The sequence below is a fragment of the Hydractinia symbiolongicarpus genome, chromosome 3 (assembly GCF_029227915.1).
Source record: "Hydractinia symbiolongicarpus strain clone_291-10 chromosome 3, HSymV2.1, whole genome shotgun sequence".
NCBI classification, from domain to species: Eukaryota; Metazoa; Cnidaria; class Hydrozoa; order Anthoathecata; family Hydractiniidae; genus Hydractinia; species Hydractinia symbiolongicarpus.
In genome coordinates, this window is record NC_079877.1 from 10572419 (window position 1) to 10598030 (window position 25612).

General features: G+C 33.0%; 4 protein-coding genes across 4 annotated transcripts; 1 reads left to right on the plus strand and 3 right to left on the minus strand.

The window, feature by feature from the left end:
* Positions 1 to 13: 13 nt before the first annotated feature.
* Positions 14 to 11833, minus strand: LOC130635652 (uncharacterized). Its single transcript, XM_057445049.1, has 5 exons — positions 11239 to 11833; positions 10160 to 10265; positions 8993 to 9060; positions 2483 to 2588; positions 14 to 1241 (listed from the first exon to the last, which is right to left on the minus strand). Exons 1-5 carry the CDS (start codon positions 11831 to 11833, stop codon positions 1103 to 1105), a joined length of 1014 nt encoding a protein of 337 aa, XP_057301032.1. The 3' UTR covers positions 14 to 1102.
* LOC130635651 (beta-1 adrenergic receptor-like) lies at positions 6922 to 8994 on the plus strand. The gene has a single exon (XM_057445048.1). The coding sequence runs from the start codon at positions 7110 to 7112 to the stop codon at positions 8166 to 8168; it is 1059 nt and encodes a 352-aa protein (XP_057301031.1). The 5' UTR covers positions 6922 to 7109; the 3' UTR covers positions 8169 to 8994.
* Positions 11512 to 14179, minus strand: LOC130635654 (YEATS domain-containing protein 4-like). The gene is made up of 3 exons (XM_057445052.1): positions 13948 to 14179; positions 12984 to 13121; positions 11512 to 12656 (listed from the first exon to the last, which is right to left on the minus strand). Exons 1-3 carry the CDS (start codon positions 14128 to 14130, stop codon positions 12321 to 12323), a joined length of 657 nt encoding a protein of 218 aa, XP_057301035.1. The 5' UTR covers positions 14131 to 14179; the 3' UTR covers positions 11512 to 12320.
* On the minus strand, positions 14027 to 24179 carry LOC130635653 (RNA-binding motif protein, X-linked 2-like). The gene is made up of 5 exons (XM_057445050.1): positions 23968 to 24179; positions 19506 to 19615; positions 18876 to 18927; positions 17733 to 17862; positions 14027 to 16138 (listed from the first exon to the last, which is right to left on the minus strand). Exons 1-5 carry the CDS (start codon positions 23979 to 23981, stop codon positions 15587 to 15589), a joined length of 858 nt encoding a protein of 285 aa, XP_057301033.1. The 5' UTR covers positions 23982 to 24179; the 3' UTR covers positions 14027 to 15586.
* Between the last annotated feature and the right edge of the window lie 1433 nt (positions 24180 to 25612).

Sequence of the window (25612 nt, forward strand, 5' to 3'; positions counted from 1 at the left end):
AAAGCCCTGGAGACAAGGTTGAAATTATTCTATGTATTATTTCATGTTTAATGTACACTTTGTATATAAAATCGTCGAAAAAAGTAAAAATGGAAGCAAATGTTGGAGCAAAAGAGACAAACTAAGTCTATGCAAAAATGCTTTTCGTAATCTGCGAAATTAACCACCCGATAAGTAAATCATTTCTAATAGAGATCTCGGATGAAATCACTTTTTTTATTTGCATCTCTCTTTTAAAATCAGAAGAAAACATTAAAAGGGGAGCATTCTAGGCTATGGTTAAAATATCGATTTATAAAATGACTTTGCATATGATTTACTGTTTAACATTTGAACATTTTTTTGACTGTAAAAGGCAAAAAATAAGAACATTCAAAATCTTCCTCTGGTTCAGTGTAGGGCGTGGTTTTTATGACTTGTGCTATCTTTTATGAAACAAACGAAAATTATCTTGCTACCGCGTCCGCTCACGAGAAAAAAAAACGCAAGCGATGGAAATTACAAAACCTACAGCATTAAAGGGAGGGCCTTAAATTTACACTCCTTTGAATAAACAATAAGAAAAAATATATAATTTTGTTATGAGGGACTTCGCCGAAAAGAAAAAATATAGCTGCCGTATCTGAAACTTTCTTTTAAAAATGTCAATAAAATATATTAAAACAGAACAAAGTTACATCTTTAAAGCAGGACTTTAAAAAACATGTCTGATTACCTAAACATGGCTAAACTCATAAAAAACCTTAATTTAAAAATATGTTAACTTTTAAAACTAATTTTAGAATGAAAAGAAACTCTGTAAGCTAGACACGGGTTGGTTTTAAAAATAAAGTGAGAAACCTTTCTAAAGCAGATATCACGAATATTCATGCGGGTAAAACCAAAAATAAAATATAATCGATCTGTACTATACATCTAAAAACTACTTTGAATATTAAAAATTTATTTCTTAAAAACTCTTATTAAATTTATTTACATTTTATATCTTTTCTTGTTTACTATCTCTTTTAGTCGTGACAGAAGAAGAAGAAGTTACCCACTCCGACAGAAAAAAATTAATTTCCTCAGTAGTTTTATTACCTAGTTGAATCGAGTCGGTCGTTTAATATTCCAAGTTCGATTTCTCTACGCTTCCATTTGAATACATATCGAGTTTGTGAGTGTTCGGATTCGATATAACGGCACTGGCGCGTTTGTTTGCAATCGTGAAGTCATCGAGTTCTTTCGAGTAGCTTAAAACCCTTTAAAATAGATAACTGCATAATTATTCTGTGAACTAAAACTATAATACATTTTAACCTGAATATTTGTCCCTATTCCCGGACAATTAACCCCTTCTAATATTCACGAGTAATTTCTCACTCAGAGGCTTATTTCTGCCTAGAATAACTGCTAAATATACAGTATGCATTGACCTAGGTCGTATTTATCCCGCGGTTCATTATCTAGGTGAGTTATCCTAGGCGGAAATTGTTTGGGAGCAATTAATCAAGAGGTAACAGGTAGGGTGGTGAATTTGTCCGCGGGAAATACAGAAGTTTTCGTTTTGTTCCTTTTTGGCTAGAAATGCGACTTTTAAATAAATTTATTTCGTAGAGATTACTCTGGTAAGGTGCTGAAATCAAGCTGCGCGCAGCTATTTCGAACACACAAATTACGAGAATTGTTGATGTAAACTAAAAGCCGGATTATAACCGTTTTAATCTTCCGATTTAAGACGAATCTATCCTTTAAAATCTCCTCATGAGAGTTTAGGCTACAATAATCTGCAGAATTTGTTTATACAATTATTCAAAAGGTTATAGAATCTATGTGTCAAATTGACAGTCCTACAATAACTATCATTACTTCAGGGCGTATGAAACATGAAAAAAATAGTATTGGTTCGTCGGAAAGGGGTCTTGTAAATGTAACGAAATATGGGGGTGGGCAGTGCTAGGTTTGTTACCATAGTTACATGGGGGTTGAGATGGGGTGGTTCAAAAATTTTTTTAAAAATTTCATCCCTTTCCACGATGTTAGTCATCCATTTTTAAAACCAGCTGTCGATGCATCAAAGTATATTTTTAAAAATGGCGGAAACAAGAACGAGAATAAATAATTCATACATACACAAGAGACATATTTATAAGCATATAATCTTTCTCGCAATAAAATCTCTTTTCTTTCATTTAGATTTTTTTGTACAGAGAATCCCAAATTAGGAAATGTCTGGCAATAACAAAATGGTTTTCATAGAAACTACCCCGGGTATAATATTTTGTTTTTGTTCATTCATTCATTCATTCATTTATTCATTCATTCATTCATTCATTCATTTATTCATTCATTCATTCATTTATTCATTCATTCATTCATTTATTCACTTATTTATTCATCCAGTTCGGTTAAACAAAAACAGGATTACAGGGAAACATTTTTACGGGTTTTAAATTTATTTTTTCAGGTTGCGTAACTTAGTAAAAAATATGTATCTACTTACGCACTTCCCTTCCGCAGTTCTTTATTTCTACAGGAAATCATAAAAGCAATGACTATTAACAAGAATCCTGTCGTACCACCCAGGGCGTACGCAAGTTGTTTGTACACTAAAAACAAGACCAGAAGAAAAGTTAAAAGTGTGTCAAGGGGTGCGGTGTGGTTGATACGCTAGGGATTATTAGTGTTCCTCGTGTCTTACATTCTCCGAGGAGGGTGATAGAACGTAGGGTGATAGATCGTAGAACGATCTCGCCGCAATTTAACTGTTCGCAATAAAATGCCACAATATTGAGATCAAAAAAAGCTTTTGTTTCCTTAATGAATGCTAATGGTATTCAAGCCGCTTTTAGTAGCCTAGATGTTTTCAGAAGTGGAAACTTCACTAACGTCTAAATTTCAGCTCAGGCTGGATGTGCTTATTTTTGTACACTTTTCTAGCCTGGATTGATTTTGTGTTCTTCCGAATGTTGGTAAATTATATATTTCAACAAAATGATAGAAAAAATGCATTACGAAATTGAAGTTATCTTATTGTCAAAAAATGAATGTTCACTAGTTAAAAAAATTCTTAGTAATTCTAGACATTTTGTTCTTACTCTATCACATCTGATTACAGTGTGGTTCCTTTTAGTGAGCCCGTGTTCGTTAAATCACGGCCGCCTTCGCAAAATTCGTGTCAGCATTACGCCAGCGGTCTATGCACAAAGTTTTATAAAGCAAAACTTGTTTAACAAAAATATATATTCACACGTGCTACACACGCAAGCTCGCGGATATCATCCTATCTCACATTATAAAGGATAGCTAACTATATAACTATATAACGATAACTATATAATATATATAAGATAAGATACGATAACATAAGAGATAAGATAAGAAGAGATAACATAAGAGATAAGATAAGAAGAGATAACATAAGAGATAAGATAAGAAGAGATTACATACAAGATAAGATAAAAAGAGATAACATAGGATAACATAACATAAGATGAGATGAGATAAAAGAAGATAAGATAAGATGAGATAAGATAAAATAAAATAAAAATAGGAAAAAATAAAATTTCAGAAAAAAAGGTTATTAACAGAATGCAAAAATGTACAGCACACATCCTATGAAGATTTTTTTTATTTCGAACATATTTTTCGGTCTCTTGAGCTTGGTCTAATAAAGTCGAACATTTGCCTAATTCTAACAGTTTTTTTGGGAATTCGAACATTTGCTAATTCAAACAGCTTTTTTGGTCCCCGGACTAACGCTCGCTAATTCGAACTTTTGCGCACCTAATCTAAAACTGTAACAAAAAAAAGACATTTTAAATGATGTAACAAATTCTTAGACAGTCTTTGGTAAAGAATTTTGAGAAATTATATCCGAATTCCTATTTTTCCCATAACGGGTGTCTACTGTAGTTGTATATTTATGATTTTTTCATCCCTTTTACATACATTTAAAGTTAAATAATAGCCAGCATATACTTCAAGATGTTCATACCTGGTTTGAAAGTGGAAGCCTACTTTGAAGAAAATACGAGGAGAAAAACTCGCGAAATTAGGGTTAAACTTTTGCCCATTTTGTTTAAATCTAGGCAAAAACAATTTTTTAAGAAATGCATGTAAAAATATATTAAAATATAAGAGACAAGAAACAGCTAGTTTCAAATTTCGTTAATTTGAGAGAGCTTTCTCTTTTCAGCAAACCAATTACATTTATTTATTTATTTATTTTATAATTCTTTAAATTTAAGTTGATTTTACACTACACGCGATGTTTCACCTAATGATTCTTTTTTGTCTGTAAGTTTTGAGGCTTTTTTAAATTTGAGACAGGGAGAGGATGGAAGTGTTTGAAGACTTCAAGGTCACGTCTTTAGACCAACGATAAAAATAGTTATTCTATGAGTGACACAGCGGATGTGAGGAGTGACACAGCGGATGTGAGGAGTGACACAGAGGATGTGAGGAGTGACACAGCGGATGTGAGGAGTGACACAGAGGATGTGAGGAGTGACACAGCGGATGTGAGGAGTGACACAGAGGATGTGAGGAGTGACACAGCGGATGTGAGGAGTGACACAGCGGATGTGAGGAGTGACACAGAGGATGTGAGGAGTGACACAGCGGATGTGAGGAGTGACACAGAGGATGTGAGGAGTGACACAGAGGATGTGAGGAGTGACACAGCGGATGTGAGGAGTGACACAGAGGATGTGAGGAGTGACACAGCGGATGTGAGGAGTGACACAGAGGATGTGAGGAGTGACACAGCGGATGTGAGGAGTGACACAGCGGATGTGAGGAGTGACACAGCGGATGTGAGGAGTGACACAGAGGATGTGAGGAGTGACACCGCGGATGTGAGGAGTGACACAGAGGATGTGAGGAGTGACACAGCGGATGTGAGGAGTGACACAGCTGATGTGAGATAGAGATGTTTTTCCGCCTGTTTCTTGCTTATAAATAATTTTACGCGCGTAATAACTTTATCGCGCATAAATCTTCTCGCGTTCGCGTAGGTCTTTTGCAAGAATATTTCAGTGGAAAAATCAGCAAACGCGTTGAGCTACGCGCAACCATGTTTAACGGAAAGACAGACAGTATACAGCCAAAAATAAAGGGACAGTGAAAGCAATGCAATATATATTCGATAATTCTACCGAAGACTTTTAAACAGGTTTAACAAATTAACTTATTTTTTGGGGGGGAACGAAATTTTCGACAGAAAAAAATAGATTTCAACGAATAACTTTAGCGAATGGTTCCTCCATTTTTTTTATTTTTTTGCGAGAATTAACTTTTACGCATAAAAATGTATGCAACGATAAAAAAATGATTTGGGGTCAATTGAGTAGATTAGCAAGTAATTTACGACATCTTAAGCAATATGGATAAAAGTAATGGAAAAAACAAAAAAATATTCCACCAAATCAACAGGGCACAAAATTGACATGAATTTTAAAAACTTAATTAAATGTCCCTTATTAAAGTATATTTTCTCTTAATGTACCTTTCCCGAATTTCATAAATTATAATAATTATGACGTCATCCAAAATTTCATAATGGTTTTATGTTCTATAAGGACATTCAGGTAGAATATCAAATGATCATGACAAACTAAAGTTTTTACATCAATATAATATTCTGGTTGGATTTTATTTTAATTTAAAAAAATAATTATTTTGAAGATGAAGTTATCATTAGAAAACCTTTTAGTTTTCATTTAGCATCGACTTTTTTTAATAAAGTTTGGTCAGGAAAGGTCTATTGATTTCCGCAAAAAAAGGTCTGTATCGTTCCGATACGGTTGGTTCTCTCATGGATGTAAAAAAATTGTCAACGAGCCCATTCTCAAAACAAAGATAAACATTTCCTGATTCGCGTAGACCTTTCCCGAATTTCCTTATTATGCCAAACTTAGTTAAAGAGGTCGATGCTAAAAATGATTCTCATTCCTAAGTTCCTTATCAAAAGGTAGAACAAATTACCTAATTTCGTGTATATATATTTTCCTTAAGTGCCTTAACTGCGTGCTGAAAGTTACGGTCAAATCCTTCAATCAGCCGAGCTTTCTAAAAATAACCTCGTTTTTAAAATATTCTTTCATTAAAATAAAATCCAACTAGAATATTATATTGCTCTAAAAACATCAGTTTTGTCATGATAACTGGATATTTTATGTGAATAACCTTATTTAAAGAGCATAGAACCCATATGAACTTTTGGATGACGTCATAATTATTATAATTTATGAAATACGGGAAAGGTGTGTTGAGCTGAATTGTTACAGGTATTCGCGGTAACTTCTTTATCGTTAATTTCGCGATTGTTACTTTTGTACCCCGTTAATTTCCTGAAACAAGGTAAACTCCAAAAGACATGACGATAAAAACATTTCCAGCGAATAAACTTTCGCGAAAGGCCTATTTTAACATATTTCCAGAGAGTAAGCTCCGCGGTCTATCCCTTTAAAAAATTCTGTCCTTACTTGCGCAATTTTGTTCAAAAAATTCTTCTCTCAGAAAGATAACCATTAAGATTTAAAGCAATAACAAAGAGAAATGTCCCAAAAAAAACATGACATTTATCATCAATTTTAAACGCAAAGAGGCACGTTCGCCATCTATGAAACCTACATGTGGGAAATAACACCCGATGTGACCTTAATTTATTTTCTTTTACTTTATATAAACTAATTTTATTTTTCTTTATTAAATTTGATTAGCATATATCAAAACATGATTTTTTTTTCGAAACAATAAACAAATCATCTCAAAAGATTTGAAAGCATTAAAAAAATGGAAAAAGCGAATTACATCATAACGAAGCTTGTTATATGTTTCGAACAATCATTTTTTTTATATATAATTTATTTAATTTAAAATAAACAAACAAACATAAAGAAAGAAAGCGTAGGAAAGAGTACTAAAAAACGTAGCTGAAAATAATTTAGGCTTTTATATCAGAACAGTAACTTTGAAACATTTAAACAAAAATACTTGATACTATTTCGAAATAAATTTTAGTAAAAGAAGACAGAATAGTTTACTGCGGAAAGTGAAAAACTAAGGAAGCAGAAAAAAATGTTTAAAAAGTTTACGTTGCAGTAAACTGGAAAATAATCACAGCCATGGAGAACTACACCAACCAATCATATCAGGAAAGCTATGAAGAAGCCAATACAGAAGTCAAATACGTGCAGGTCGTTATACTGTCAGTTCTATCCGTTCTTATAATTACTGGAAATGTTTTAATATTAACAGCATTGCGGAAAGTAAAGAAATTTCAGAAAACCACAAAGCTGTTCATCTTTTCTCTCAGCATCGCAGATTTATTCGTTGGTGCCATTTTGATACCGCTTAGATTAAACGAAGTGTTCCTAACCACGTGGTCGCAAACCGTTGAATGGTGCAAGCTCTCCATCTCGGTGAACATTTGGAACTTATCAGCGAGCAGTTTTAATTTGCTAGCTCTCAGTATTGAAAAATTAATCTTCCTAGCTAAACCAATGGAATACGACAATATTGTCACATTTAAACGATGCGCCATCATTCTTTTAGCATTATGGTGTTTTTTCACAAGCGTTTCATTTATACCCATCTTCTCAGAAATCGCTCTACAAGACGCCGCCATTAGACATGCTCACGATCACTTGTGCAAATATGCCACAACACTGAAAGACGAGTACTTAATCTATATGTGCGTGTGTGACGTCATCCCGCTTGTTTTGTTTGGCGTGATATACTTTTGCATTCTAAAGACCGCTCAACAGCAAATACACAAAGCGCAAGCACGATTTAGCAAAAGCGCTGTCAATGAAGAATTTAAACATTTAAAGAAGACGGAGAAAAAAAACACGCGATTGCTCGTTTCTTTAGTCGTCGTGTATTACGTTTGTTGGATTCCCGCCATTGTAGCGGAATATTTGAGCATACGTCACGCATACCTGGTCACACAGACCTTCATTTTTGTCATTTCTGCGCTGGTTTATTTGAATTCGTTCTTAAACAGTATCGTCTACTACTTCTTCAACGACGAGTTCAGAAAGTTCTTCAAAAGATACGTACGCAACATTAAAATAGGAACCAGGAGACGAATGAGCGGTGACTTTCTTAGTAGGCCCCCAACATCAACACATGGGTTTAATATGTCACGTATTGCCATGACAACAATAAAAAAAGCTAGCTAGCAAGAAACAACACAACAATATTCAAAATAGTTTCATAATAATGTTGCTGACGTCATCAGTTCATTATGTTGACATCTTTAATGAAATCAGTTGCATCACAAGACAGATCTGAAAGTTGATATCAATACAAAATAAAGCACAAAACTCATGAGTGATATTAACATGCTTGAAACAGCTCGCTTCAATTAACCCCCCTCCAACGTCATGCCGTTTTTGTGTGTACACCACTTACTTTGCGCGCCAACGCGTTAAAATCGAACTAAAGAACTTCTTTATCTATAATACGCGCAAATAGTTACTTGTATAAAATTGTAGAACATACTTACACTATCAAAAAAAAGAGAAAAAATGGATGAAATCGCCCATGCAAGTTTAAAATAGAAGTTTTGTAAACTTCAAAGACTGTGTGCATGATTCATTTCATATTCTTTTTTTTAAGTGACAGCTTAGCTCGGACTGACGCCTTGTGGCAATCTGTTCATACGACAAATCGTCACTCTCGCCTAGGCCTTTTTTGAGAGGAGGGGGAAGAGGTATAAAAAATAGTGTTGCAGTCACTTAGGTGGGACGGTTATGCTTATAAGCAAGGGCAGCTAGCTGTTTCTTGCTCATGTTGATTAAAATGTATGGGAAAAAATCATTAAGATGGTTGTATGACACTAATAGCTTTGAGCTCCCTAAACAGTCTGGCCACGAGTTACCAGAAAATTACACTCAACTTTAAGTTACTTTACAGAACAAAAAAGAAAAACTGAAGAACACACGGTGTAAATAGATCCACAACTAGTCACATTGAACAACTAGTAAGTACAATAAATGCTTACATTGCCATTTTCTTTCATCGTCATCAGATGACAGCTGACATCTATCACCATAGTAACCTCCACGACAACTAAACATAAACATTAATGGCGGAATTAAAAAACAAATCAAAAATAGCAAGTTCAATGCAAATCTACAACTCTCACAATCGCACTTCATCGCGGAAAATTGCTACTTTGTCAAAGGCTTAGGTTATGAAAGCAGCGTTCAAATTGCGCTATTTGCACTTTCTTACATGTCCGCTTCACATGATAATCCGCGCCCGCCCAAAGTTTAAGAAAAATGGCCTCACTGACGTTAACAACAATTAGAACACTGTGATAGTTGGAATCTAACCAAATATGATCGTAACATTAACAAGTTTACTATAAACTCAAATTGCTTGAACCATGGAGGTATACCCTGTATAGGTAAGCCTTATATTTTTACTCACAAAATTTGATTACAAACCGACATGCAGATCCCGAGTTATGTAGTCGTCAGCAAAAAATTGAGAGGCCTGGGACGAGCAAAAGAGTGTCATTTTGGCAAAAAAAATTTATGTCAAACAATTCACCTTTAAAATATCTATGCATTGTTAAAGTTTGAATGCATATCCTTTAACAGGTCTAAAATTACTATATTGAAGAAGAACTACTTTGTTCATCACTAACATACTGCCAAGCAGTGAGCGGGATTCGATCCGCGGTCCCCAGAACTGGGAGCCGCAGACGAACCCACTACACTACGTGCGGCAATATGGTAGCGATGAACTCAGATAGTTTATCCGGATGGTGTGTATAATACATTTGTTATATATATTCACCTATATCTAAAATTACTGATGACAGTCAGCATAATTAAATCTGAAATTCTGTAAAATGTGAATATCTTGAAAACAAAAAGAGCTTTTTAAGAAATTTAAAAAGATTTGTTAACTAACTTTTTTAAGCTCTATTATATAAGACCAGCATCATGTTATACCTTGACTTCCCTTTAACAGAAATAGCCTTTATAATTTCTTTGTAGGGACAAATTTTGAACATTGTCACCCTGTCTCAATATAATGTATGGAAGATTGTATATATCCCACATATAAAACTCAAAAATATTTCAACACCATTTTTGGACAGCTGCTAAAAAATTTTCAGCCTTATATGACGCATGCGCAGTAATGATGATATACTTACTAACAGATCGATGTGATTTTATTGGATGAATCCTTCTTTCCTTTACAAACTCCGCCATTTTGACAAAAGTTACGCTCAACATTGACACACTTTCCATCGGTAGTACCTGCAACAGAAAAACAGATACTTCAAAAAGGTTGTTGAGAACACGTTGAGAAGTGCATTTAACAAGCTATTCGGTCTGGCGCAGAAACCAAATATGTTTTTTTGTCCTGATTACACAGTGCATATGAAAAATAATCTTTTAAATAATGATGTGAATCTAAATGACAATACAGCCACACATGAATTTTTCAACCTTTTTAATTGATTTTTGAATTACGTGATTTTTGAAGTTATTTCCGAAGAGTCTATTATACATAGGTAAAAACATTTAGTCGTCTATTTTAGGCTTTAATGTTTTAAAGCAAACTTAGAAGGCAAAACCCAAAAATGGATTGATCTTAAATGTAACGTTTATAGTATTATTTGTAAATTAGTCGTTAACCCGTGAAAAATCCACGGGGTCGCCCATCCTTTATATACTGCGTTTCGTATGTCTCGCTACTTGAGATGCCATCTTGCGCAGAGACCGACAGAATATGGCTATTATTATTTGTAAACATATTCATGCAAGCGATTATCAAAACCCTTTTCCATATCCATTTTTGTTCTGCTAAAAAAAACAGGCAAAAAGGCTGAATTACATAAAAACAATATTATTTAAGGAAATTGTGGATGCTAGTTGCTTTCATGTTGTTTTTATGTTTTACTTTCTATCACAGACAAGCCTAACGTTGAACTTTCTATCACAGACAAGCCTAACGTTGAGAGAGGAATCAACTTAGACGCTCGGTCATCATGTCAGGGAATCGCGACTTTAAAAATTCTTGGGGGTCATCAGCCTAAAAAAAAGATTTTCGTACGCTAGTGCCTTTGGGAAAAGTTGGAAAGGAGAGTGACGTCCATTACAAAATTAAAATATAGGGTGTTGGTTATTGCCATGCAGACATTAGGGAGAAAAAGGAAGGTCAATAAAAACAGACAGGTGTTTTACTACCATGGTTTTTTCAATACAAATATATAAATGTGAAACCTACCTGGAGTATATGTTGTCGTTTTCACTGCTGGATTTGTTGTTTTATCTGCTGTTGTTGTTGTTGAATTTGTTGTGTTCCGGGTTGTTGTTGCTGCTGCTGTTGTTGTTGAATTTGTTGTGTTCTCTGTTGTTGTTATTGTTGAATTTGTTGTGTTCTCTGTTGTTGTTGCTGTTGTTGTTATTGTTGAATTTGAATTTGTTGTGTTCTTTGTTGTTGCTGCTGCAGTTGCTGGTATTGTTGTTGAATTTGCTGTGTTCTGTGTTGTTGTAGCTGTTGTTGTTGTTGTTGATGTTGTTGTATTTGTTGTATTCTGTGTTGTTGCTGCTGCGATTGTTGTTTTTGAATTTGAATTTGTTGTGTTCTGTATTGCTGTTGTTGTTGTTGTTGTATTTGTTGTGTTCTGTTTTGTTGCTGTTGTTGTTGTTGTTGTTGAATTTGTTCTGTTCCGCGTTGTTGCTGTTGGGGTTGATGTTATTAGATTCATTGTTGTTGTTGTTGTGTTCATTTTTGATGTAGTGCCGGTTGTGGAATTGTTCTGTGTGAATACAACATTGGCCAAAAGAAGGAAGGTCAGTATTGTTTTTATTAGTATCATTGCACTGTCCTCTGAAGTAAAAAAATAGATGTTACCACAACAAGCTGCAGAAGGTGTGAAAAAAATTACAAAGAAAAAATGTATTTCTTCAATGGCTAACTAGGTGCAGGATATTTAAACAGCATTATACATTATAGTTTTACACATCCCTCAATATTGGTACTTTCAATACAACTTAAAAGGAATTTTTCGTTTTAGTACATGGTATATGGTAAAGTAATAGGTTTAAAGCAAACATAAACAGAAGCTGATTGAACTTAAAATCATAATCTAAAAGCTCTTCATGACACACAAGAACAAAATGAAACGTCAGTACTCCTTATGTGAGAAAATTGTTGTAAAATTTTACTTAAAATAATAACAAGGATCACTCAATCGCTAGATGAAAAGTAGACCAATATGAAGTTAAAAAGAAATATATAAAAAAAAAATTAATATTTACAAAACAATCTGTACATTCTAATAAATATTGATAAATTATTTAAAATCACTTTTCAACTTTAATTATTTCTTCTTTAATTTTTTGTATAGCATTTTTTTGTTTTTTCAATCGCTCGTTCATTTGTGCGATTTCTTCAGCCACTCTTTTCTTAGCTTGTTTAATTGACAACAGAGTCTTGATTTCTTTCCCCTTCCAATCGGTTTCCTGTTTGCGGTTAGAAGTAGTTTTTCCACAAGTCAATTGCCGATACAAGTATATACTTGGGTCTTGAAATATGATTTCGTCGTAGTACTCAGACACCAGTTGACCTTGCGAGCCTACATGAGGCTGGTTTGCAATCAATGGATTGGAGAACAACTTTAAAAGATGATAGAGTGTAACCTTCATGAAGGAACAACATAACTTAATCAACACTATAGTTACTGAACATTTAAAATTGGTAAAGTAAAATACTAACCAATAAAGTTCCTCAAGAAGATGCAACACAAACAATATACATAACACATTCAAATATTTTCATTAAGAACTTTTCTTTCAACTTTGCTATCATGGTAAACATTATTGTAACTAGAAACCATACACTTCTCTCGATAATACGTTTGACAGACCTCCATAAATCTTTACATTTTATAAAACAAATTGCTTAAATTGATGCATTGTGGTTTACACAAATACTAGATCTTATGGTAGATTTACTCATTTACTCACTGGTCTTTCAGCACTATCGATGAAATAAATCTTTATAATTATTTCAAACTCTCCCCATCCGGTCTCGGTTATTTCGTACGGAGGCTTTGTCACTGTCCTCATTGCATCAGTGTAACTTTCATGCAGTTTAAACTGAACCTAAGTATGAAACAATTTGTTAGTGTCGAGTTCTGTTGTTTGTCATAACAAAAATATGTTTTTTTTTCAATACTTAACGAGCTTGGCTCTTTTCTCACGTAGTAACAGAGGGAGTGTAATTCGATCCAATGTAAATCATGCTGCTTTATAAAGAAATGATACACACAGCAGAAATGTGTTAGAGATGGTGTTCAAACTTCCAGTGTCATATTTGGGTTTTGTGGCTTCATTTCAAAAACATCAAAAAAAGGTTCTCTACAAAGTAATAGCAGATAGAAACCAAGAAGGAAGTGAAGATATTTTCACACACTTCTATCCAACTTATTTAGCACATTGGTAAATATGACCTGGTTTCTACATACCAATGACATAACAATTTCTATCCTGTTCTTAACAAAGCATAACATTACACGTTTAATTACCACTTTTATTCAGGACAACAATTTTTTAACAATTTTTTATAACATGTCAATACAAGCACATCAGCACATCAATGGCAAAAATCGAGAGATTTTGCATGATTTAATGTCTCTTGTGTAGTCCTCAAGGCAAAATTTATAAATAAGCATCTCTTTTGAATGAGTGTGTAATGCTGATTACTCGAGTTCCTTTAAGAGGCAAAGTGACAAAAATGGAGAAAAAACCCTCAACTTTTAAGTGATAACATACAGGTAAATTAAATTTCCACATTATCCAATAAATGCATCAAGTAAACTTTATCTCAGAAGTTTATCACTCTGCCTAATTAAGCACAATTCCAATTCATGCTGTTTATTTAAACACAAATTTAATCGTTCTTAGCTAGTTTTTTCTTTATATATTTTACCTTTTTCACATAAGCAGACATGTCTTCATTTTCTAAGTAGGGTTTAACATAAACAGTCCATGTGTGTGTGTGACCATCATTTTCTCTTTTTTTACCAAAGTATTTCGACTCATTCCCAAAGACAATTGGCTTGACAACAGTTTTTCCTTTCGCTCGAGCACTTTCAACTGGTGAGTCTGCCATGTTGCTTTTTTTAGGATTTAATTTTATGATCACTACATTAGATAAGCAATTAAAAATAATTAAATACAAAGTACAGAGGCAGACTGAGAAAGACTTGGCACGAGGTTATAAGGACAGACTTGGTACAGAGGAAGTTGAGTTTAGATCTAACACAGTCTAGATCAGATTGTAAGAGGGTCATTAATATACCCCGTCCAACCCATGCTAGCATGGAAAACGAACGTTAAGCCGAGAATGATGATGAAGACGATGATGATTCTGAAGAAAAAAAAATTGGAAAGTTATGTTTATGACATTAAAAAATGAAGTTAATGGTAAAGTTAAGTTGATGTGTATAATCAGCTACTAAATATTACAACAACTAAAGTCTGTTAAAAAATACCCGGAAACAGATAAAATAAATAATATAAATATAAATATCAAAACATGTGTAAAGTAAGCATGGAAATGGATTGCACCAATACACCAATTTTGTCTTGTATGTCCTATATTTTATAAACTTAAAACAGTACATATTCATATTCTGCATAGTCATTTTACAGAAAAATCACATTTCAATGTTGCAAAATACATAAATAAAAAATTACATTTTGTATGATTGTGATCTACTTTTAATACAAATTTCTTGTTACATTTCCAAAAATACATGCCTGTGTAACTTTCAGAAAAAAATATGTACTTCGAAAATAAAAATTGTTTGCTCAGGACAAGAAATACATATAAAAATGAGTGTCTAATTCTTCACTGCAGCTCTAATAACATAATTTGTGTGCAAGCAAATGTAGACAAAGTTTCAACTGAGTTCATAGAGTTCATAAAGGTTTATGTCGTCGTTTACTTGCCGATGTGACCAAAAATTGAAATAAAAAACATGAAAGGCATAGACACTGGTGTTATATTCTAATCTTGATTATGGTAAAGATGATAACGTAGAGGTTTTATTGGTTGTTAAATAAGATGTATAGAGGAAACACTTTGGAAGTTGGCCTACCTCACCTTCCAAACTGGCCAAATGCAGGTAAAAAACAGTCAGAATGGAATCTAATAGTCGTGGCCAGATACAAAACAATCCAATTCAAACTAGTTTTCCATATCAGTCGTTTTAATTTTCATAAATTAAGAGCCAAATAAAGAGAAAAATATTTATATGTAATAATTTACAGCACAGGCTGAAAAAAAAATAATAAAAACTTGAAATCACAATTGAAGTATTTCAAGTAAAATAAACTGCAGAAAAATGGTATTATTTATTTATTTATAGCAGTTAAAAATACCCTTATTTTATGATTACTTTAGAGTTATACTGCTACAAGTTATACTCATTTATTTAATACATAACTTATCAGATAAACATGCCATTTAAAGTTTTCTAAGTTTATTATCAATTTTCTACAGAAATAGAAAAAACATGATATTTATTAAAAAACACTACAAATTTATTTTGTAGACAAACAAATTATCTTCTACTCCTGTCTAAACTGTTACTTCTAGATCGTCTTTTTTTACGGTACAAAGATGAGTGTCTTTCTCTATTATCTTTCACTCGATGCCTACTATGGTCATATTTGTCACGTTTATGATAATCATTGTCATCAGAATATCTATCCTTTCTAATATGTGGATCATATTCTGCAATTCTTTTCTTTTCATTTTTGTCCTGTCTCTCAATATGTTTTCCGCTATAGCTGTCATCTCTATGAGACCTCTCCTTTTCGCTTTTTTGAACTTTATTTTTATATTTAGTATCAGTATCAGAGTCAGACTCTTCTTGGAGTGATTCAGACTTTTTTTTCTTTTTCTTTTTCTTCTTATCCTTGTCCTTCTTTTTCTTCTTTTTCTCAGGTTTATAAACAAGTGAAGGCTCATCATCACTTGGCTCAGGTGACGGAGTTCTTGGAGCACAACCAGTTTCTATTTTGTCTTTATATTTCCCACTTTCGTCTTTTTCATCGCCCTTTGGAACACGATACTCTCCTACGTGATCAACACGAATCGTTCTTCCACCCAGCTACAATATAAGAGTATATTAGTTCAAGAAATTGATTATAAACATTTTCGTATGATTATCATAGTAGTTGCTAAAGTAGACTTTTTTAAATTTTAAAAATCATTAGGCAGATGATCTACCACAATGTGCTCAAAACTCTGCTAACTTGAATACTGTATTTTCTGGTATATAACCCGCAGGTTATAAGTTGATTTTTACGACTTCCACCGTTAGTGCGGGTTATGTGATAAGTTTTATATTTAAAGTTTATACATTCAATAAAGAAAATAGTACCAACAGGATAAAATGCGTACATTAATATAACTGCATGCGCGATCCTATACCTACGTAATCTTACTTCAACTACGTGATTTAATTTTTTTTACACAGTGAAATTGCTTTCTTTAACTTTCTATTGCTTGCCATTGCTAATATTACGAGCTCTCTCTGAAACACAATTCTGGAGATTATTGGCAGGAGAGCATTGGCTGAAACTAATGTCTCCAAATAAAAAGAAAACAGCATTGTCTGATTTAGTACTCTCGGCATTAGCAGAAGATCGACTTGTCAAATTAATTTTAATTCATTATTATTTCGGCAATCGGAGACAAGGAAGTTAAGACTAAAAGAGTCGCTAGTTCAGACACTCGGTTCTTGTGTCTGGGGTTCACAAGTTTAAACGTCCCCCACTTGTCTCTAGCATGAAAAAACAGAACACACGCACATGGTTATAAAATGATTAGGGTAATTAAAAATACGCTGAATTTTCTTCTTAGCATGATGCGGGCTATGCAAAGGTGCGGGTTAGTAAAACACATTGCTTGAAATTTTATGCGAGTTATACGAAGGTGCCGGCTATCTGATAGCATCTAGTTTATAACTCCCTAAAAAAGCTGAGCTGTGGATTATACGATGTGTGGGTTTTATACCGGAAAATATGGTAAATAAAAAATTGTTTTATCATCTCTGCAAAAAGAAATCCCTGGACTTGGACAGATTTTCAGGACTGCTCTTTCAGTTGTTTTTTTGAAATACTTTTTATATACCAAGGGATTTAAAGTGCTCCGAAATGAGGAGAAAGCACAGCGCTAATCAAAGTTTAAGACATCAAATTTTTAAATGCAAAAAAAGTTCACAAGTGCCATCAATCTAAAACTAACAATTTAACATGCTTTTAGTTTTTTTAATCAGAATTTAAATGATCTTTAGAACGGATCAAAAACAACATAAAAACGGAGACAAATTGAAATTTTGCTTCTGAAATTTTTAAAATTTTGCTTCTGAAATTTTTGAAAACTGTATATCAAAGAAAATCCAAAAATATCAACAATGTATCCACACCAGTGTAGAACTAATTAGAGCAAATTAAAATGATGTTATAGCAATGTTTTAAAACAAAGCTTTTCTGCTCTTTGTTCACAGTTGACTGACTATCAGTGTAACTTTCAAACTCAAAAAACAGCCACTAAGTTATAGGCAGAGCATTTCCTAAAGCTTCTTCAGTAAAATGCATTCTGTCATGCTGCAACATCTCAGAACAGATTGTGCTTGAGCAAGCCTCGTTATTTTTTGCAAATGTTAAATTAAACAGAAGAACATAGCCAACAAAACAAACCTTTATGCCATTAAAATTATCAACAGCTAATATCGTGCTTCGCTGATCTTCGTAACAGAGAAATCCATATCCTTTGAATTTTCCAGTTTTCTTATCACGAACAAGATTAATGTTAACAATCTCTCCATACCTAAAAAATATATGTGATCATGTAGAGATGTAAGTGTGCATATGGAATCTGTTTTGCCCTGACAGAAATATGTAAAGTCTTGAAATTAGCTTACTAAGCAACACTTATACACTAAAATTTTAGCACTAAAATTAGGCAAATATCCTTTTTGTTTTAACAGACTTTAGTTGTTGTAATATTTAGTAGCTGATTATACACATCAACTTAACTTTACCATTAACTTCATTTTTTAATGTCATAAACATAACTTTCCAATTTTTTTTTCTTCAGAATCATCATCGTCATCATCATCATTCTGGGCTTAACATCCGTTTTCCATGCTAGCATGGGTTGGACAAGGTATATTAATGACCTTCTTCCAATCTGATCTAGACTGTGTTAGATCTAAACTCAACTTCCTCTGTATCAAGTCTGTCCTTAAACCTCCTGCCAAGTCTTTCTCGGTCTGCCTCTGGGCTTTGCCCCAGGAACTATCAAGTCTCTACACTTTCTTACCCAATTATCCACCTACATTCTTTCCAAGTGCCCCAGCCAATTCAATCTTCTTATCTGGATAACATCTTTAATTCTACGGATACTTAGCCTGCTTCTTAGCTCATCTGAACCCTTTCTGTCTCTCAGACTGGCGTTACACATCCACTTAACCATTCTCACATTCCTTTCTAAACGGTCAAGATCTTCCTGCTTCAGTGCCCATGTCTCACTATTGTACAACATAACACTTCTTACACAGGCCTCATATAACCTACCTTTTACCTCAATCGACAAGACTCTGCTAGTCAACAAAGGAAGTAACTCTCTGAACTTTTTTCCAAGCAGAACCTATCCAGAAATTCTCAACTAACTCTAACAAGCCACTGTTGTACATCATTAAAGCTAGAAATACTTCATTCTCAAAGAAAAAAAAAAGAAATGACCACAGATCTTCTTAGGACACTATTGTTGGTCCAAGTTGGCTCAAAAACAGTTATAAAAGTTTAATTTTGATTTTGCATTTACAAAATTATACTTACTGGGAAAAAACACAAAGGACATCACCCTCAGTTAAATCATACGGAAGTCCTCCTACAAAATAAAAAATAAATATGTGTAAAAAAGCACAGGGTTTCAAATATTTTCATGATGCAGCTTATCATGTGTCTCTTTGAGAAAAAAACAAGGTTTTCAAACTTTATCATAATGTAAACCCAACATCTTAAAAAAAGGCAATGTGTAGAAAAATGTTTTTATTCCTATATCACATATTACAAGGTTTTTACCTTGAATTATTTTAAGGTTTTCAAAGTTTAATTGTTCAGCAGTCACCCGGAGACAATTTTTTCATACAGTGATTAGCCATTGATTGTTTTTAACAGTAGTTACAAAAAACTTTTAAAAAAGCTTTTAAAAGGGCAAAAAGTGTTTTTTCTCAATCAATAATCAATCAATCTATACTTAACATGTTTGAATTAAATACCATGTATTAAAATTGTGATTGAAGCCGAAAAAATGATACAAATTTTAATCAGAGTTATTTGGGCTTCCACACAATTTTGATAGTAAGCGAACAGCCAGACACAGCAGTCTACGCTGTTCCTTAGTCCATTAGATATATAAATGTGTTGTCTTATTCAACAGCTTGCAAAAAGAATAGCTCTCATTACCAACAAAAATATAAGCACTGTCTTTATACTGTGCATGCCATGTTAGATTGTGATCAAATCTACCATTCTTTATGTCTTGTTCATTTAACTTTGTCACATTTCGAACGTTTCTAAAATAAATAAAGAAATGCTAACTATTTATGAGAAAGAATAAAGCAAACCATATACTATGCTCATCATTACATATTCCTATATGTTTAAAAACAAGCCTACAACTCAGGAAATAATAATGTAAACAGCAGACTTAGGATCTTATAGGTTATTTGGTTAGATAAAAAATCTTGAAGGATGATAATTTTTGCCATAATTCCACCATATTTCAGGCCTTTCTAGGTCATGGAGCAGAGTGTTCGATAAATGCAGTTGTGGAAATGCAGCCAGTGTATGTTTAACGTTGCTTATACTTGGCCTACAACTAAGTATAACTTTAGCTGTGAAGTACTGGCCAAGTGATGCTGCTTGCCTATTTCTAATAATTTCTAATAATAAACAGACAATTTACCAAATATCATGCCTAAAACGAAAAATCAAGGCATAACTAGAAACTTAGACAAAAAAGGTGGTCATTGCAGTTTTTTAGTTATTCCTTGAAATTAGCAGCTAAACTAGTACAAAAAAATAATTATCAATTTAAAATTAAAAAAAGTTACACCAGCCAGTGATAATAAAGTTTAAATCCAAAGTGACCATAGTTAATCAGTTAGTTGTCTGCTTTAGCCAAATCTTAAAAATTTTGGTCAACTATTCTTATTCTTTAATAGTGATGGACATTCAACATCAATGACTGTCTGTTACTTCAATTATCCATTATATACTTTTAAGACCTTGAAATTTATTATACCAGTTTACAACAACATTTCCCACATATTCCATAAAAAATTGTAACAGAATTACTCATAAAAACTGCAGGTACACAACCACAATTTCCAACCCATGCACATTAGGGATCGTCTATTAATTCCATCCCATTAATGAGACGATGTTAAGACAAAAAAGTTAAAAAAAAATTTATTTGTTCTATCAGCAGACGATTCTTTGTCAATTCGTCCCCGAAAGAAAAAAGTGGTATAAAATATTGTGAGATGAATTACGACAAATTCAAATCAAGGAGACGAGTTGAGACCAAATCAGACGCTACGGTCAATTCAAGGAAGCAAATTGAGACAAATTAAGACGCTGTGGTTTCTTAAACACGGAAGGTTATGTAAGCTGGCAATTTTTCAAGTGGTTTTAGCTATGTAGTCACATATTGCAGATGTTTCAGATATTTCAGATAGCAACAACAATCTAGATTGGTTTTTCACAGAATATTCTTTGCCCGATAATGATAAAGATGAAGCTTAAAGAAATTTTACAATGGGGTTATCTTGTTGTAAAAGTTTCAGCAACGACCTTGAAAACAAAAAAATATATATTGCTCAATTTATCTTGTAATTGGACAGTGGTCATAAGAAAAAAACAATTATAATTATATATATATACTTATTTTTTTTTCATAAATACAAATTTTGATGATGCAAAAATCTTTTAAAAAAATTGCTACCAACAACAAGATTCACAAATATTCCAAAAGCCGCATTAAATAACGTAAATGATTATCTTTGCTGATAAAGATTATTTTTAGACAAAAAAAATTACATTAAGAAAAAAAAAAATTGGACAGCCATTTGTTTAGACGTTCAGTTGAGCAACCTATTTCCCATGTATTAAAATTTACATCAGTTTTTTTAAAACCTTTAAGCCTTTTCCCTTTACGCTTCATTTAGGTCAGTTCAATATTTGGTTTAATTTTAATGAAAATAATAAAAACAAAAGAAATAATCATTGATCCATTAATACATTGATCCTCCTTTAACCATTATTATTGTTTATTTGCTTAACATACTAACAGACTACGATTTTTTAAGAGATGTTGCACAATGATAACAATTCATCAAACTTTACTTTTACACACACAGAGGCCCATTTGAGGCATAGGGACAGTGTAATGGTGTAAGTTAAAAAAGACATACTTTCTCACGTAAAAAGCACACTCAGTTTAAATGTAGTAAAACTGCAGTGCATTATCTAATGAAGTCGAGAATACAAAAAAACCATCTCGGGCAAGCGACACAAATTGTTGTATGATGCACGTGTTCCACTCAAGCACAACACTGGAAAAAAAGACTCCACAAAGATTTCCACTTTACGTGTGCTCAGATTAACCTAGCTAACGAGGTAGCACAATTGTGTAAGAAAAACACAGTCTCCTTGACGGTTGATAATAAAGACAGTCGATGTTGGCATTTCAGCAAGGAGTAGAAAGGCTAAAATCAGACCTTATTGCATGGAAGACAAGGCACCTATTTATAATGACCACAACTTCCCTTTATCCAAATAGCAAATTAACCCCAGCAATACCAATAGTAATATTTTTGCGATTTGTTTCGCTTTTCAACAACATACTTGGTTTTTATTTGTCCAGTAAAAGTTCAGTAATTATAAAATAAAAACATGTGTCTTTAGCATTTTTGCTATTTTGATTTTTAAATTTTTTCTTGTTTATTAGTTTTGATAAGGTGTGTAATCATTGACAGGTAGACATTACAATAAAGAGAAAAGATTTTGTTTTGATTTAGTCACCTGTTTGTAAATGTGTAAAAATACCGAATTATAAATCATTTAACATCATATAAACAAAACTGGTACTTTACTACAAACCGTTGGATGTTTTGGGTACAATGACTTAAAAAAACGAGGACTTTTACTAAGCAGACCATTTCAGCTAGACTGGTATTTAAAATCAACTCTGGCATCATAAACTTTTAATCTGAAGCTGTGCCACAGCAGTTTAGCTGGAATACTGGAATTTCTTTTTCACAGAAAAAATCACGATGCGTCTCCTGGCTAAGATTTTTTTTCAAACAGAAGTGAAATTTTAAGTTTCATGTTAAACTCACATTACATAAATTGTAAGAATGTTCAAAAATATTTTTGAACTTTTGAGACAAACTTATTGTAGCAGAAATGAATTGGGACAACTTGAGATGAATTAGAAAATTCATAGACGAAAAGAGACAATTCGGAGACAACTTTATTTTAAAATGATATTATCAGACAAGTTTGTGACTACAAGAAGACGATTTGAGACGAATTAAGACAGTAAGACACAACAAATCTATCACAAAAAATTGTCTCATATGAAAAAGTCAAGACGAATAAAACAAATTTATGAGACGATTTATAATGAGACAAATTAGAACGAAATTTGTGGACATCCCTTACTTTTTTTTCATTTTAAGATAAAACATGTTAACTTTGTATAATTTTTGTTACAGTCTCAGAATGGTAGGCATAAATCAATATTGTAATACCTGTATATGTTTGTTTACCATTAACCACTGTAGTAAAAGACATAAAATGCAGCAAATAAAGGACAAGCGAACCTGTGGATTTACCCACGGCCACCGATTAGTATGTTTGTAATGTTGCATAATATATATAATAACAGAAAAAAATAGACTTGTAGACTCAACCTTTTTACAGAAAGTCAACTTTTTGGTAACACATGAAAACATTGTTGCAGACCAACTTGATAAATTGTTTTAGTACCTTTTGCTTGGAAAAAATTTGAAGAGTTCTTCCTTTGTTGACCAGCAGTTTTGTTGATTTAGGTAAAAGTTAGGTCGAATAAGGTCTGTGTAAGAAGTGTTGTGTTGTATGGTACTGAGGGTTAGGGTTAGGGTCTTGATTGTGCAAAGCACATGAAAACAATTATATCGCTGGATGCAGAATTTATTCAATTTAACCATGGTAAATACAATCTTTGCATACAACCAAAATGTGAATAACACTAAAAAGTTCACAGAACAAGGGTAAATATTTAATTTGCAGTGAAGCAGGAAGATCTTCATGGTCTGGAAAGGAATGATATGAGATTGGCAAGGTAGAAATGTAACACCGGTTTGGGACACAAAAAGAGTCCAGATAAGCTAAGAAGCAGGCTAAGCCTTTTGGGGCATTAAATCCAGATAAGAAGCTTGAGTTAGTTGGTATACTTGGTAATGATTGAGGAGGATGATTGGGTAAGAAAGTGTAGAGACTTTGAACATATCACAAGTGTTATACAGACCTTCTGTATTTGCTAAGCTGGGTAAATATTAGCTTACATTTGAGATTTGTAGAATATTTGTATAATTGCTTTAAAAAACTTCTGCAAAAATAAAGCTAAGGAAAAGTTTAGGAAAAGTAACAAAATATTAAGATATAACTGTGATAAGCCCTTTAAAAGTTATGAAAAATAAGGAGAAAGTTGAACGGGGGAGGCTGAATCAGTCCCCCCACCCAGCACAGGTGAAAGCATTTTTCTTTCCTGGTAAACAGGTAGATACATGCAAAAAATTATACATAAAAATGTCTAATATGAACGGATACTCATATTTAAACAATAAAGTTTATATTAATAGAAGAACAAACTACTTACGTTAATGGATTCATTTCTAAGTTCAATTCTATTATATAAAACTATAAATAACAAAAGTTGATATATATACTATGTTTTGCAGTATACAATAAATATTATCCAATAGCAATAATTTTCCTGTATATATAATTTAGCATACAAGGCACTTCATATGGCTTTCGTTTAACTAAAGGAAGTAGTTTCTAGCATTTGTATTATACGAAAAACTGAAGTACACTTTGACACAGTCCCTAATTTTATTATAGGAAAAAAATATAGGAATCAAATCAGATTCATATATATGTTTTCAAAGTTTGTATGAGTTTTTTTAAAAACATATATAACAAATTTTTATATCAGGAATCATCTCAAAATGTTCTACATAATTTTTTGTATGGTACAAATTCTTTAAAAAAAGGAATACGCCTAAGCAAGGCATTTACAATTGTGTTTTAATGACTTTAAAAAAATATGGCATTATATAAGCTGTCCATTATTGCATTTTGATAATCTTGGAAGAAAATATGGCTTTGTTTAAACTTTACACGATTGTGTTTTTAATTTTAGAACAAAATAAAGCATTGTGTAAGTTTCTTACAATTGTGTTTTAATGCTTTTAAACAAAATTTGACCCATACAAAATTTGTAGACAACCTCATAGTCTTAAGCCCTTCTTTGAAAATTTGATGGTGCTAAACTAAAAGTTGAACACATGTTAATTGGGGTAACAGAAGGAAAGGCGTGTCTCCAGTGACGTCAAGAGGTCGTTGTCAAAATGTTTAAAAGAAGCCAGTGGCCATATGGTTCAGTAAAAAGAAGTCCCTGGGCCATCTGTTACAATAACCACTCACCATAGTTGACATATAGTGTCAAGAGTCAAGAGGAATTGATGGCGATGGCGATGTTTCACCTTCTTATCATCTTATTTTTATTTGTTAAACGATCTGTGGCGATGTTTTTGCTTCCTATGCTCTCGTTTATCATGAAAACATCACCGTAGACAGTCATTTTCAGGAATATTTTAGTAGCTGTGTGTGTGTGTGTGTGTAAAACGCATGTGCAAAAGATGTTACGCGTGCGATATGGGCTCCGAGGTTAATCTTTGTTGCGCATTTATTTTGTGGCAGAAAAGTAGGGGGGACGTTCTGAATCTTGAACCCCAAACACGATGATCGAGCGTCCAGTGGTATAGCGACTCTCTCAATCTTAACTTCCTTTTTGACATGTCCGAAATAGTACGCATGACTATACTGTCATTTTCATAAAGAAAATGTTTATTTTTCGGGTCATCACAAGCAAATAGGCAAAAATATGCTTAACTTGGGTTTCTTTTTTAAAATTGTTTAAATAGCACTTGCGGCATAAAGACAAAACCCAATTAAATTTGAACTAATATTAATTATTTACAATTAAATCCATGATAAAATGTCTGTTCCGCCTGTAAGTGCAGTTTTGCAGACTTGCTTTATCCGTGCTCTGTCGGCGTGCACCTCCGCATTAGTTAAGAACCGCATGGCTGGATTTCTTGTGTAAGACCTGGTTACCAACAACGAAGGGGCCAGGCAAAAGAGATTATGTCTACGTAGTTCTTTTAACTAAGTCAGCAGAATTTTGTAAAACCATTGGTAGAACATATTAACCACAAGTGCGATAAAAAGCACTCTGA